This window comes from Stegastes partitus, unplaced genomic scaffold (assembly GCF_000690725.1).
Source record: "Stegastes partitus isolate 25-593 unplaced genomic scaffold, Stegastes_partitus-1.0.2 Scaffold1758, whole genome shotgun sequence".
In the NCBI taxonomy this organism is placed as follows: Eukaryota; Metazoa; Chordata; class Actinopteri; family Pomacentridae; genus Stegastes; species Stegastes partitus.
Window position 1 is genome coordinate 55,146 of NW_007579489.1, and position 14,937 is coordinate 70,082.

Consider the following 14,937-nt stretch of genomic DNA (forward strand, 5'->3'; position numbering starts at 1 on the left):
TTTCTTCCCTTTCTCTCCAGCAGTTCCCACTGAGCCAGGGAATCCATCAGAACCCTGGGGAAGAAGATGGTGCACACATCCACTTTGTATAAATTACACCTACTAAATCTACTTTAATTCAGTCAATAATTCATTACGTTATTTGTTTTACCTTAGGCCCTTGTCGTCCTGGATATCCTGGCAGTCCTGGAACTCCCAGTTTCCCCTAAAACAGAGAGATGGTTACTGTTCATAAATCTGTTAGATCATTTGCTGATATTTTTATCAGTTTTTCTGAGCGCTGCACCTTCTCTCCAGAAATCCCAGAAGGACCAGCCTCTCCCTGTGGACCCATTTGGCCTTTAGGGCCCTCAGGTCCATCTTCTCCTCGGCCTCCTGGAACTCCATTGTCCCCAGTGTCCCCCTTTGCTCCCATCTCTCCCTTGGCTCCTGGAAAACCATCCTCGCCCTGCAGACAGAAAAAAAGAGAGGAGGAGATCTCAAAATAGATCAAAACTCTGGAGAATTTAGATGATGACATAAAACCACAGATGGTACTGGAAATTAAATAGCATGCATACTGTACTTTCTCTGCGGGGGTAATATGATATTTTCAGACAGCAAACTATCCTGAACAGACTGCACCATTTTTCTCTTTTACCTTCTCGCCTTTGCTTCCCTTTAATCCTCTGATTCCATCTGCTCCCTGTCAAACAGGAAGATACACAACAACACTGGAAGTCAACAAGAAAACAGATGACATGACACAATATCAGTGGCTGTTCCTGATTTCAGCATGTAGTGGGAAGCATATTAAAGCTAGCAGTACGGCACTGACATATAGTATCCTATTTATTAAATCAGTTCTTGTCTTGAGCTCATCTTTTTGATATTCACATCAGAATAAGATTTCTTTGCCATTGCTGTAGTGTCAAATTTCTGAAGCACATTTGATTAAAAAAAGAATAAACCTCGTACTTGGATACCTCATGTGTCCTTTAATATATCCCAAAATATACCAATGACTGGATTAAATCTCAATGTTACCCTAAACACCTACGAACAAAACCCTCTGTTTTGTATTTTCTACCTTAACTCCTCGCTGTCCAGGGTATCCAACAGGTCCCTGCACTCCTGAAGGACCCTAAAAAAGAACATTTACAAACATTATAATGATTGACACCTTCTTGTAAACTGTAACAACATCAATGCAGCATGGATTCACTGCACAAAACACACCCACACACAGAAACAGACAACAGATTTACCGGCAGTCCTTTTTCACCCGGAGTACCTTCCCTTCCTGGGTGACCCTGTTGACAAGAATATATCTGCAGTTAGACATGTAGTTGTGATGTTAAGGTCGGGATTAGAGTCTAGTGAATGCATTGTGTCAATAGGAATCCTCAGAAGTACAGAAGTAAATGCGTGTTCTTACAGGAGGCCCGTCGTTTCCAGGTAAGCCTTGCATCCCTTTCTTCCCTTGAGGCCCCTGTGAGGCAAAGATCAGTTGATCAATCAAGCCTCTTTCTCCTCAAAAAGGGAAAAAAAAAACCCAACTGAAGCTCTCTTTACCTTCTCTCCTGGCAGCCCGACTAACCCCTGAGGACCAGGAAAACCCTGCAGGAGAGATGAAACATTAGCACTTCTGCGGATAAGTCGTTATTTTTGTTAGTGTGTGTTCTCTGATGGTACCAGGATTCCAGGGTTGCCTTGTTGTCCCGGTGCTCCAGTGTCTCCTGGTTGTCCCTGTTGCACAAAATAAATGACGTCATGGGAAGGAATTCATTAAGCAGCTCAAGTGTGAACTACTTTTGTTTCACTCACTATGTTTCCCTTTGAACCTTGAACCCCGTCAATTCCTCGAATGCCCTGTGAAAGAAAGAATGACAGTTCATAAACGGGACTCACCTATTTCTGTATCTTTGAGGGCATTTATGTGGCCTCTATTTCATCTATTAAAGCACAAGAGCTTTTTATTTCGGAATAATGTGACAGCGGTGGAGGATGTGTGCTTTTTCTATAACAAGGCTGTGAGCTGCCAACTCTATAATGCATGTATTAAATTCCTTGCCTCGGCTATATCTTCTGGCGATAGCTTTTTCTGTCACATAAGCCTTATGAAGCATTTTGCTGTCTGACTAAAAAGAGAAAAGACATAAAGACGATGCATTGCCCAATGCTTTTAACAGAAATTCTCTGAGACTTGTTACATGAGCTTCCTGTGGACGCAACTAAATGAAACTAAAAATTATCAGCTGCGCCCTTGGATTTTATACAGACCGCCTTCTCGCCTGAGGCTCTTAATGCTTAACGAACCGACATCAAGCATAAATATGTAATTTAAACAAAAGAAAGTGTGTTGTGAGATGCCGACAAGCGCTAACTCATGTTGCTACAAGCTCAAACACATGTTACACACAAAGCTGAAAGCCACCGATTCAGGTGTTTGAGAATGTGATGCTCTGTCAGATAAGATAAGAATTGCAAAACATCATGTTAACAAAGGCAGAACAACTGTAACACTGTGATTATGTATTATCATATGGAATTATGCTGCTGGGAGGAAGAGTCTGGTTTTCACCGCAGAGCCGACACAGCAGGATAATCACTAGTATCTTGTATAGTTTACTGTTGGCGAGGGTAGAGGTTAATGCCGGTCACAGTGTATGTGTGTGTGTAAAGGTGGTATGCGTGAAAAAGTGTGAAGTTCACACTCACTGGCTGGCCTGGAGGACCAGGACGACCTCTGGGGCCGTTCAGGCCTCGAGAACCCTGAAATACACATCAATCAAACAATCAGTTACATTTTGTCTTTATAGTTTTCTTTTCATACAAATGAAATGTAATAAAAAGTGCTTTACAGATGAAAGGAATAAAGACAGAATAAAAACATAAGGAGTAAGGATGTGAGAAAACGCTATCATGAACAACGCATTCAATAAGGTTGAACTGTATGATCTATAAATAAAATATAGATCGGTGGACATGTAAAGGACAATCTAGAAGTCAACATCCCTAAAATAAAAAAAAATACACTGAATAGACTAAAGGTGTCAATAGGTAAATAAATGGAGAAATCAGATCTACACTCTCTCTCGCTCACTACGCTCGACCAACAAAAGTCGCCTGATACAACAGGGCCCGAGGACGATAGGTGGACTCGTCTCCTCTGTGGTTCTGCGCTGGTGGAACGAGTTACCAAACTCTGTTCAATCTGCTGACTCCCTCTCAGTCTTCAAGAAAAGACTAAAGACCAACCCTTCACTGAACACCTTTGCACTTGACTGCCCGAAAACAAACAAAAAGAACAAACAAACAAAAAAACTAAAGAAAAAATCTTATTACCTCCCACACAGCCTGCTATTAGCATCAACGTCCTATCACACTTGAACTTGTTCTATGGCACCTATCTGGATTGTTTTCTCCTGACTAGATCCTTGCTTATGTGTGTCTACTCTCAGATGTACGTCGCTTTGGATAAAAGCGTCTGCTAAATGAAATTGGAGAATTGTAAATCAATAAATAAAATTAGTTATCAGTTACATGCACCAGGACAGCAGATAGCTGAGTTTATGTGTCTGCAGACTTCCATCCATTTGACTGAAATGAATGAGGACATTTTTTTACAACTTGGATATTTTCGTTAGTCTTCACTTCAAGATCTCACAATTTAGTTTTGATGTTACAGTTAGAGTCATGTTTAAATGAAGGTGATGAGACAAGAAATCTACTCAGTCAATTAGAGACCTTTTCAGTGCATGAGTATTGTGCGTTGGTACGTATTTGTCTGTGATATGACGGCAGCAGGACACAAGAGCAAAGCTGAGCGCAAATGAGTGGCGAGTGTGTAAGAAGGATTTTGGATGAAGCGAAGAGTTGAGTTTCGTTTTTAAAAAGCCAGTGTGTCATCTTATCTCCCGCTGCTCTAATTTCATCGCTCACATCACCAACTTGAAGCACGCCCAACCAAGAATGCATGGAGACGTTAGCCGTAAGCTACAGTGAAGTTGGATTTTGATATTTTTAAATGAAATGAAACTATGTTTAAAGCAATATGGAAGGGAACAGGGGAATCTGGCAAGCTCAGGCTGTATTTGTACTGGTTAAAGTTAGAGCTGAAATCAAATACAGTGCGTGTGCAACTTTTTTTCTGTTATTGGAGTGAGCGGTGAGCGATTTGTGTGGAGTGGGGGGAATGCTGAGTTGAACATTGATCGATATTGAGCTGAGAGCCATGGGGGGGGCTATAAAGTGTGAGAGCGATGGGAGCGAACAGGTTTAAGAGCGAGGAGTAGAAATCATTTCACTCTGTTCACGTGACTTGGTAACAGCCATAAAATCTAAGTGCGTTTAAAGACATTGATAAAAGCAATAAAATCTTAAAATTCATGCAGATTTAAACAGAAATGGTAAAAATATCATCAGCAGAAGCAGATATATCCTGTCTTCCAGGCTCTAGCATGTGCTCAAAACACTGAATCCTGCAGCTCACATAATGAAAACCTAATAGCATCTATTATGAATTTTACATCAGCGGTCGCCAGTGTTTCTTCAACTTCACAACTCCAGTTGAACACAGGCCTTCTATTACAAAGTTCAGGTTTTAATCAGAGTCCCTTCGGGGCCATAAAAGACGCAGTGCAACTAATTTCATAGACTTAGTGGTGCTAATCATAACAAGTAAACTGATATTTGTATGTAAAACAAGTGGAAAGTTTCTTCTTTCTGTGTCTGTGTTTGTGTGGACACTCACAGCATCGCCTGGTTGTCCTCTTGGCCCAGATGGCCCCTCAGAACCCTGCGAAATAAAACAAACATGAAAATCCACACATAGAAAGCTCCGCATAGACAAAAACAACCAAAACCTCTATGACCTCTGACCTTTTCTCCCGGCTCTCCTGAAGGACCCGCGGGGCCTGGCTTCCCCCTGTCCCCCTGGGAAATAACACACATGGGAGTTGGACAGTCGGTACTTTGAATAATCTACTTACCACCACTCACTCATTCAGTCAGATGACTTACTTTATGTCCTTTGTTTCCAGGGAGTCCAGGCAAGCCATCAAAGCCCCTGTCGCCCTAAGATAATATAGAAAGAAGGGAGCCATAAGGTCATATTTTAAGAAGACAGAACAGTCAGTGACTGAAAAGAGTGACTGTGACATCGGTTCACCTTTGCTCCAGTCTCTCCGATTGCACCACGGCCTCCATCTGCACCCCCTCGACCCTAATAAATACACGCAAAGATAGACATCATGGTAGATTCCTCACTGACATACTTTAAGTTTTTGAGTTACTGTGAGCAGATTTCACAGGCATTCTGTGAAATGAGAACATAACAGATTTTTTTTTTTTTTTTTTTTAAACAAAAAATGCCATTTATTGAAAAATTGTCTCACCCGTTTCCCGGGTCGTCCATTCTGACCTGGAATACCTGGCAGTCCTGAAGGGCCCTGAGGAGAAAAGGTGAGAGTGGAAGAAAAAAAGAGGAGCAGACAAGCAAAGACACATGTGACTTTCACAGTGAAATGCTGCCAAAGGTTAAGCGGTGTTAAACACAAGAATCTAGCTGGTTGTCCGATGTGTTTCGGTGTAATCCAAAGGTGAGTGTTGCCATGACGACTAGATAACTTACTGGTGGCCCCATCTCACCGCTGGTCCCCTTCAGGCCTGAAGGACCAGGTGAGCCCTGAGAAAAACAAGTTTGAGAATAATATCATATCATGTTTAACAGTCACAAAACCTTAAACTGCAAACTGAAATTCTATATTCCAAATTTAAGAAAATCTCATTTTCTTTTTAATTAAAAAAGGGAAGCGATGTGACACATTAGCAGCAATTTATCTGTAACATGAACGGAGTAAACACACGTAAACTGATTATTACAATTACATAGCTAAGAACTCCCTTTTCACTTTGATATACATATGTACTAAATATGCATTTAAATACTTGGATACTCTCATACACCTGTGTGTGTGCGCGTTATACAAACTTAAAGCATACATACAGGTGCCTAATTTAGAGACATTATGTTACATACTACATATTTTATATTCACTAAATGTATAGTAGGTGGTGTTAACAATAGTAGCGTTTTAATGTATAACACAAATGCATATGTCTGCCCATCTAATCAAAAAAAATAAGCAGCATTCAGTTGCACAACAAAGTCTGCCTTGGGATTAATTGTCTGTCTGCCTACGTGTGTAGGCACACAACAATATTGTAAATAAGTGCACCTCTGAGCTCACTCACCAGCGGTCCAGGTCGGCCCCTGAGGCCGAGCGGCCCCGGCGGTCCCTTCATAGCCAGCTAGAAGAGGAGGAGGAGGAAGAAGTGGGATGGAAGAGTCAGCCAGGCTTTATTAGTCTTCAGAGTGACACGCAAATTGCAATTCAAAATCAGTAGTGTGTGTGCAATATTCATGTTTGTGCACCTTAGTCTGCTGCAGGATGGCCTGAGCCTGAGCCTCCTGTGCAGAAACCACAGCACCTGTCCTTGGATCACCACCGGACTGGAACTGCACACACACACAAGCACACAGACGCTCCTAAGTCGAACTCCACACCCCACCCAGTGGCCATCGCACTGAACTGCTGCTCAGGTCTTACATAACAATGTGCAGCTTACATGGGAGACAAACTGAGGGAAAAGGCAGAAGAAATGAGGGGAGAAATATGCGATGCTGAAAGTCTCCACACAGAGGTCACTGAATGGCTTATGAGTATGAAAACAGCATGACTCCTACACTATGGCCTTTACAGTCACCAGATCTCAGCTCCAGTGATTAATATTTAAGGGGATCAGCAAAATAAATAATCATGCTGGTTCACCTAACCACAGTTGACTGATTCGGCACATAAATTATACCAAATACAGATTGCAACATGCTGAAACGGGGCTTTTGGAAGGTTTCAAAGACAAACAAACGGTAAACTTCTGTAACAGTCTCCAGCACATTTCTCAGCAACGACATTTAAACATTCACTTTGGCCCTGGGGCTTTGTTAAGGGTTCACGGGACCACATAACTGCCACAGCTACAGCACTGCAGCTTGTAGGGCCTCAGGGAACACAGCAGTATCTTGCAGTTACCGGTATGAGCATGATGTTTCCTGGGGGACCTGGTATCCCATCAGCTCCATTAAGGCCTGGCCGCCCTGGAGGACCCTGAGAGGAGAGAGATAAGGACGGTTAAGCAGAGGAGCCAGTGTGTGTTGGACTCAGTCAGCAAACAGAAGGCAGAATCCTCACCAGCTCTCCAGGGTCTCCTCGAGGTCCCACTGGTCCTGTGACTCCAGGAGGTCCCTGCTCTCCCTGCAAACACACACATACAAACAGTCAGTCAGTCAGTCAGTCAGTCAGCTGAGAATGATGGAATCCAATTAATCTGAATTATCAAACACGTCCATTTTCATCGCCGTTGCAGCTGCAGCTGTGTTTGCATTTTCCATGTGCAGAGGACTTTTTTTTTTCTTAAACCTGAAGAAAAATGTGTTTGAGGTTACATGTCATGCAGTAAAATTCACTTACCTCAGGTCCTGGAGGCCCATATGGTCCTGTTATCTGTGTTCCCTGCAAAATATTCACATGGCAAGCTCTGAGGTTCATTCCTTATGATGTAACCAGCCATACCAATCATACCAATTCAACTCAATACCTGACTGCGTCTACTGCCATCAATCCTAAAGCCTGACTAGCCCAGACTGTTTGAAGCCATTACTGAAATTTGACAGCTGAATACCACTAATATAACCACATAGTGCCCCATGTTCATATTCTAACATAAAACCCATGACATTAGTTTTATTTAACAGGATCCCTTCAGTTAGATTATATAAGAAATGTTACCAAAATAGGGGACATTTGGCATTCTGCTCAAATAATTTACCCACATAATGAGTAAAATCCTAAATTAAAAGTCGGACTGTGGTTTATTCAGCAAACTGACAATCAAAGTACTTATTTACACTGATCCAAAAATGCTAGAAAATTCTAATATTGCAATAAATTAATCCTGATAATTGATTTACAACAGACATTGTGACAAAGGCATATTTTTCCAAAGTATTACACATAATATTATCACATAATCTACCGGTGTTTGTTAGTGCTCTTACATCTCTTTCAAACCACAGCTGACAAATGTAATTTCATTTTCTATCGAGTCCTTCTAAAAAGCTCAATCCATCACAGTCTTATCACAAGCATCTGTACAAGACTTTTACCTCAACGGAATTCACTCTATTTTAAATTTAATTTTCTGATTTGGATCAGGAAGTGTCTCCGTCGCCACCCGGCACAGGACGAGCAGGTGCAGATAATAGATGTCTGGATGGAATATTTAATCAAAGACAATAAAAACCTTTTGAGGGTTTTTCTTACCTGTCCCAAAACACCTGGCTCTCCTTTCTCTCCCTTCTCTGGTAAATTCTGGTGAGAGGAGAAGGTAGAGAGATATCAACAGCATGATTGATATGCACATAAAGGGAGTTTTCTGTTCTCGAAACATAACTACTTTACGTCAAATGAATAAACTCTTGGCACCTCTGTGTTCAGAACCGTCTCCCGTTCTCTCTCAGCCGGTCCGTAGCGATCGTCGTACTCTTCCTCATATTCGTACTCGTTCACGTGGTAGTAATTTGTTGTGTTGTCATAGTCTTCGTACTCTACAATCTGTCCAACACGCACGAGTCAGATTATGAAGGACAGAACGAGACACGGGGAACTTCATGTTGCTGCTCTTCATGCAGACTCTCACCTCGTACTCAGTGACGTTAGAACCTGCAGTCACGGTGGAAACGGAGAGGTCTTCATAGAGGTCGCTGTAGTCAAACTCCTCAAACTCCTGGACACGTTTCTTAGGTGTTCTCTCCACCTGAAGACCGCAAAAGAACCAAAACAGATGACAAAAAGCCTAGAAAATCCTGGTTATGTACAAACGTAGCTTTGAAACGAATGCATTAAACCTACAGCATCAATAAAAAATGAGACTTATAACCCTCAGGACACAAAAGGCGACTCTTGAGCTATCAGAAACATTTTCTCTATCAGCCTGTCTGACTGGGCGCTCTGTTACACAAAGAATATCATGAAAAATTCAATAAAAGTGTGGCATATTCTGCCCATGGCACAGCTAAAGTTGGCCTCGTCTTCTTTAAGCCAGCACATTTCAGCGTGACGATTTCATTAGTTCTCCAATCCCATGTTTTTTATTGGCTTCTCGATGCCAAATGCATTTCTGGAGGTGCAACAGTAAAGAAACGGAAAGAGGAATCCCACAGTGTTTTGAGCTATAAGCCAGATGATAAATCAAACAGCGGTAGCGGAAGAGGATTTGAAACTTTTCCCAGGAGTGCAGAGCGTTGGCACACAGAACCTGGCACAGTACACTGAACCACAAAGCCATGTAATGTGATTTTGTACAGGAGCGAGGGATTCAGAGAAAGAGAGAGACAAAGTGGGTGAGAGCTCAATGGACACTCAACTTTGTTTGAATGGCTTTATCACACTTGAAGCAGGGAAATAAGCAGCTGTAGGCATCTGTGAGATGTGTCTGAGGGAGAAATATTTACAGCATAATGGAAACTAAACAGCTCTGAACAATTATCCAGCCCTCCACAGAGCGATTGTTTCGCCACAGTGATGTTTTAATTTACAACGCCGTGAGGATTTCATAATGTAAATATGTCGCCAGCGTAATTAAACCATCCATCTTTTTGTCATATCTGGTTTCTTAAATGCTCATAAATACCTGTAAAAGTTTTCCTCTTGCTTGTAACCTTGAGGGCTGTTTTAATTTTTAAGCGACAGTCTGGATTTACAGCATTCAACACCTCACAGTGGGTGTGGAACAGGCCAGGTGGACTGAAAGACTCTTATCGGAATCTCATCGCTCTGGTGCTTCAGCTCTGATTGGCTGCTAGAAGGGGACTCACCTCCTCAGCCTCTGTTAGTATGCTGTCGTAAGGTAAAGGCGCGTCACAGTCTGGGATGTAGTCCCGACAGTACGTCTCTGCAGCTCTGGGGTCATCGATGAGCAGCAGCTGCTGGATGTCTCCCTGGGTCACAAAAACACGAACAAACAAAACTCTGAAAATCTGTGACTCTACATTAGTCGTCAGGAATGCACATGAAGTGTTAGATTAAAGATGATATCACTGTAAAGTACGTCATTAATGTAATGAATGACATGGCATATGCATGTGTCTCTCATGTCTTCGTCTCTGACTGTATGTGTTCGTTTAGTCAGATCAAAGTGACTTAAGAGGCTGTTTTTTTTTTATCATTGTTCTGCAGTTAATCGTCTCCAGAGCTTTGGTCTCAAGCGGTGCCAGCACTTTAAACCCACAGTCAGACACAAACTCTTTCTCCTTCCCTCTATTTCACACATGCAAAAGGAGTCCAAGCCAAACACGGCTGGGAGCTGTTCAGTTAAACAGATGGACCACCTGACATTGCGCTGAAAACAAAGGTCACAGTTCGCACTCGAGGTATGTCAAAATGACCTCAGACTGCAGCACAAACAAAAAACTCGGTCAACAAACACTTTACGCAGCTACAGATTTTTGTTTTGGTGCTTATTGTGCTAATTTCTGCAATAACTACTGATGAGCTCAAACAATAAATATTTGTTGCTGCTGCAGAGCTCAGGCTTGTGGGGCTCAGGGTCGCCTGCACTACATACTCACAGCCACTAGAGGGTGATGTAGAGAGAAGAGCGTCATGTTTATTCATTTTTTCACCTTTTCATGGATAAATCAAACAAGCAGCAACAAGCAGCGACTTTTCCTCACAACACACAAGGGACTTATTGTGTGTTCTAATCCTTTGTACGTTTTTTTTTTGCAGTTTTTACTGAAACCAAATGAGTTTACACTGAACAAAGGGAATGATTTGTTGTTACTAGTTTTATTAAATATGTGCATTAAATATGACAAATTTACACAACGTAAGGATGTGACAAACGCATATAAGCATATATAAGTGTTCAGATATTCCTACCTCAAACACATCCTCGTCCAGCAGGCGCGTTCCGAACACGGTCACTCCCTCGATGCTGACCTGGGGGTCGTGACCTCTGAGCAGGTCCAGGGTGTCCACCTTCACACAGTCCAGGTAGAGGGTCACCGACTGCCCCTCCACGCTGTAGGCTACTCTGTGCCACCTGCAAGCAAGGAAAGAGAAAAAGAAGAAAATTATTTTTTAATGGCTCTGCCTTGTTGAGAAGGTGTGTTATGTCTGTTTTTAGAATCCTGCGGCAACCTAAAAAGGGAAAGTTTGTAGCATGCACTGCATGTTTTTTTTTTTTATAGTAGCTAAGAAGTACAACGACATCCTGCAGGATGCTTTTAATAACATTTATAGTCTCTCTTGGTTTTATTATTCCTCTGCAGGCTTATGAATGATCTCAGTGACTTGTAATTTTATATCCTTTCGTCTAGGGACTACAGATGAATAACAGCCTCTGGGTTATGTTTGGAATATTTTCAGTTTATTAATGGGCACTGTCGCTGTTAAAAAAAAAAATAAGCAAAGAAATGCAAGACAAACACAAAAGTGTGTGCAGGTGCCTGTGTATGTGTCGTTACCCACTTGCCATCAGCCAGGTTGATCTTTCTGAAGATGGGGTAAAGTTCTGGGGATGGATGACCCTCGCGGTCCTCATACAGGAACACAGGGGAGCGGCCAATCTCTACACCCAGCTGCTGTGTGCCCTGAGAGATGAGCAGACACACAGACCAGGAGGAAAGAGAAATTGAATACTGTATATATAATATTAAAATTATCCTGTCAGACAGTTTTTCGGACAAATTTGGAACGAAACTGGCAAAACAATTTCCCATTTTGAGGACAAGCTGTGTAGCTGATCCCAGTGGAGTGCGTGGTTGGTAGGGATTCAATGTTTTGCTCAAAGTCTGTCGCAAAATCATCAGATTCAAATTTTATTATAACGTGTTTGGTGGAGATGGTCCAAAGACCAAACATGGTGGGGGACAGAAACCTTAAATAAACGTTTAGCTTGATGCATGCTAAGGGGAGAGTTTGTTTCCAACATCCTGATGTAGCATGCATGATACGTACCTGTGAGTCATACAGGGAGAGAAGAAACACCTGTGAGCCTTTTACAGCCCTAACTGTTGTCATCACTGAGAAATCCACAGGAAATGGCAAATCTGGAGGGAGTGCACACACATACACATTATGGCAATTACACTCAATAAAACACATTCTCACTGACACACAGTTGTTATTTTGCCAAACCAGAGTTCTATTTAAACTTACCAGGGAAGAGCTGCCTGGTGGGCGCGCTCAGTTGAATCTTCTTGTCGATTTTAAAGGAGAGGTCTGTCTCTTCTCGTCCCTTCCTGCTGGTGCACAGTCCTGCCTCCAGTGACACACCCTCCATGTTCTCCGACAGCTCCAGGACCTTCAGGACATCAATGGGGTTGGCTGCAAAGAGAAAAAAAGAAAGAACTCGATGACTGAGAGGGTGTGTGGGTTTGATGGTGAGCTGATTTCTAAGCTATTCGTCGAGGTGTTTGCCTAGTGAGCTTATTTTATTGCGAGAGTGTCTTTTTGTGCATGGAGCACTTTATGCAAGGTTGAAGCTACTGAAAGAAAAATGGAGTTTATCTCAATTTCAGGCTCTAAATTGATAGTCTGTTCCTGCACATTTTACCAATATGGCAAGCAATCTGGTTTGCTCTGCTTGGCGCACCAACAGGGAGAAGTCTGACACAATCAAAGCTGCAGCAGCAAAAAAATGTAATATCTATGCATCTGTTGATGACGCTGAAGGTACTGCTGGAGCAGTTATCCTCTGTCATGACTGGAGCCTGACCATAGATGGGTGTTGGTGTGTGTGTTGTCCAATATGTGCTGACATGACAACTTCTTTTTCAGAATATAATGGAGAGGAAAAGTGCTTGGGGGTAATTTAGAAATAGTGCTGCTCAGACAATCCTCTTAGCAGCACTGACTGCAGCGCATGCAGCAGAGTACATATGGCAGGTGAGCAGATGGTGGCGTGATGTCAGGTGGTGTGTTCATTGTAAGTTACTCACTAGTTTGTGAAATACATAACTGAAAAGTCAATAAACAAGATTCCCAGTTGTTTTAATTTTCAAAACAACTCTTACATACTGCATGTGTATGTTTATATATCACCTATATGAGTCCAGATGGGAAGCAACAGTAAATAAGACAGAGTGAATAAAAACTGCAGAGGAGACATGACAACAAAAATACCTTTCCTCAGTTTACAGCTGTTTGAAACTGGATCTGACCACTGCAAAAGCAGACATGATCATGAACCACAGATTAATGTGCACTTAGTGCCCACTTAGTGTTGAAATTGCAATCAAAAAGCACTGCGACAATTGTTACTGAAAGTGAAGTCTGATGTATCCTGTTACTTTACTTTGAAAGCTGCTCAAGTTCTCTGACTACAAATCTTCTGCTGAACAGCCATTTTCAGCAAACAAGCTCTAATAAACCCGTTAGGCATTTCCTACCCAGCACCAATCAGTAGAGAAAAAACTTCCAAACTGAACATTAAAAGAAAAAATAAAATCTATAGCAATGCTATAAATGCACAACAACACTTTGCAAATGTACACAGCAGTTTGTTTATGTGTGATGTTACCTCTGAGATATGTGGGTGATGTTAGCCCTATAATTAAGCCTTCTTGTAAAAAAAAAAAAAAAAAAAACTAATGAAATAATTTTTCAGGCAGACTATCTGCTCTATCTCTGTCTGTCATTCTGAATCTTTCTGTCTTTCTAACTGTTGCAGAAGCTGAGCATAATCACACAATAACACCCACACATTCAAGAGTTTGAATCACTGGAGACTAATCTAATACGGGAGAGCAATAAAGAACACATGTGTTCTGGTAACGATCTGACTCGATGGCACACAACACGCACACACACAAGACAACACAAAACATACAAGGGACAATCTGAATTTCAAAGATGTGGCCTGAGTTTTAGTTTAGGCAGGAATGCATTACATATGCACAGACACACATTATTTTTGAAACGCTGTGGACACAGTGGTCACAGAGATCTGGGAGGAAGGTATAAGCAGAAAAAGATGGAATATAAAAGACAAGAGTTTGGGGGGAAAAGAGAAATGTGCAGCTTATTGGAAGTAAGGAGAGAAGGGGATAAAGAGGGAAAATAGAAGAAATAATAGATGGTAGGGGAGAGGAGGGCATGCCTCTACTGGTGTGGCTTCTTTTCACACGTATTTCTGAGACTTACGTAAGCCCTCCATCTGCCTCGCACCTTTACACACACACTCACACACAACACACACACACGTGCATGAGTATGCACACGAGGTTGGCACGACGTCTGAGTCTGAAAGCCAGATGTATTTGTTGCACGTTTTTTTCCTCCAGCCTGTCCGTCTGTTTGTCCATCTGTATGTAAGTCTGTCTGTCCGCCAGCCTGCCTGCCTGCTGGCGTTCTGTTAGCTTGTAATCCCGTCTTTAATGTGCTTGGCATCATGTTACTTGCAGATATAACTCCTTCTATTAAAACTAATTCATTTATTTATTTATTTATTTATTTTGTCCCTTTATGGGCTGAGAAACAACTATAAAAAGTGAACATTTACATTATTTGTTTGGTGCTGCTCACTGCATCCTCAGAGGTGTCAGATCACTGAGAGAAAAATGTGGACACTTGTTCAGTGTAATGTAAAATCCTGCAGCGTGTGCTCGCATTAAAAGGTTAACTTTATTGTTGAGGCCACTAATTTTGATTAAATTCTCCAGTACGGTTCAACTTTGTACCGAAAAGTTCATACTTTACACATCTCAGCTACACAACAAAACAACAATATTAGACAACCCTTGTGATTTAATGCAATGCAACATGACACGACTCACTGCAGCCTCAAATATATCAAGATTTGAATCAACTCTTGGTGTGAAAACAGTGT

At 41.8% G+C, this 14,937-nt stretch overlaps 1 protein-coding gene across 1 annotated transcript in view; it reads right to left on the bottom strand.

Moving 5' to 3' along the window:
- The window catches only part of LOC103372454 (collagen alpha-1(XI) chain-like), a 33,397-nt gene that overhangs the window by 14,675 nt on the left and 3,785 nt on the right, over nucleotides 1–14,937 (bottom strand). Inside the window, exons 2-31 of the mRNA XM_008302109.1 lie at nucleotides 12,267–12,434; nucleotides 12,066–12,157; nucleotides 11,577–11,698; nucleotides 10,986–11,148; nucleotides 9,920–10,042; nucleotides 8,743–8,859; nucleotides 8,529–8,657; nucleotides 8,367–8,414; nucleotides 7,515–7,556; nucleotides 7,236–7,298; nucleotides 7,077–7,151; nucleotides 6,419–6,502; nucleotides 6,238–6,294; nucleotides 5,615–5,668; nucleotides 5,379–5,432; nucleotides 5,153–5,206; nucleotides 5,005–5,058; nucleotides 4,864–4,917; nucleotides 4,736–4,780; nucleotides 2,701–2,754; nucleotides 1,807–1,851; nucleotides 1,675–1,728; nucleotides 1,555–1,599; nucleotides 1,418–1,471; nucleotides 1,248–1,292; nucleotides 1,070–1,123; nucleotides 641–685; nucleotides 287–448; nucleotides 152–205; nucleotides 1–54 (exon numbers count right to left, since the gene is read on the bottom strand). Of these exons, the coding sequence (XP_008300331.1) occupies nucleotides 1–54; nucleotides 152–205; nucleotides 287–448; nucleotides 641–685; nucleotides 1,070–1,123; nucleotides 1,248–1,292; nucleotides 1,418–1,471; nucleotides 1,555–1,599; nucleotides 1,675–1,728; nucleotides 1,807–1,851; nucleotides 2,701–2,754; nucleotides 4,736–4,780; nucleotides 4,864–4,917; nucleotides 5,005–5,058; nucleotides 5,153–5,206; nucleotides 5,379–5,432; nucleotides 5,615–5,668; nucleotides 6,238–6,294; nucleotides 6,419–6,502; nucleotides 7,077–7,151; nucleotides 7,236–7,298; nucleotides 7,515–7,556; nucleotides 8,367–8,414; nucleotides 8,529–8,657; nucleotides 8,743–8,859; nucleotides 9,920–10,042; nucleotides 10,986–11,148; nucleotides 11,577–11,698; nucleotides 12,066–12,157; nucleotides 12,267–12,434 (2,264 nt within the window). The remainder of the gene's footprint in view (nucleotides 55–151; nucleotides 206–286; nucleotides 449–640; nucleotides 686–1,069; nucleotides 1,124–1,247; nucleotides 1,293–1,417; nucleotides 1,472–1,554; nucleotides 1,600–1,674; nucleotides 1,729–1,806; nucleotides 1,852–2,700; nucleotides 2,755–4,735; nucleotides 4,781–4,863; nucleotides 4,918–5,004; nucleotides 5,059–5,152; nucleotides 5,207–5,378; nucleotides 5,433–5,614; nucleotides 5,669–6,237; nucleotides 6,295–6,418; nucleotides 6,503–7,076; nucleotides 7,152–7,235; nucleotides 7,299–7,514; nucleotides 7,557–8,366; nucleotides 8,415–8,528; nucleotides 8,658–8,742; nucleotides 8,860–9,919; nucleotides 10,043–10,985; nucleotides 11,149–11,576; nucleotides 11,699–12,065; nucleotides 12,158–12,266; nucleotides 12,435–14,937) is intronic.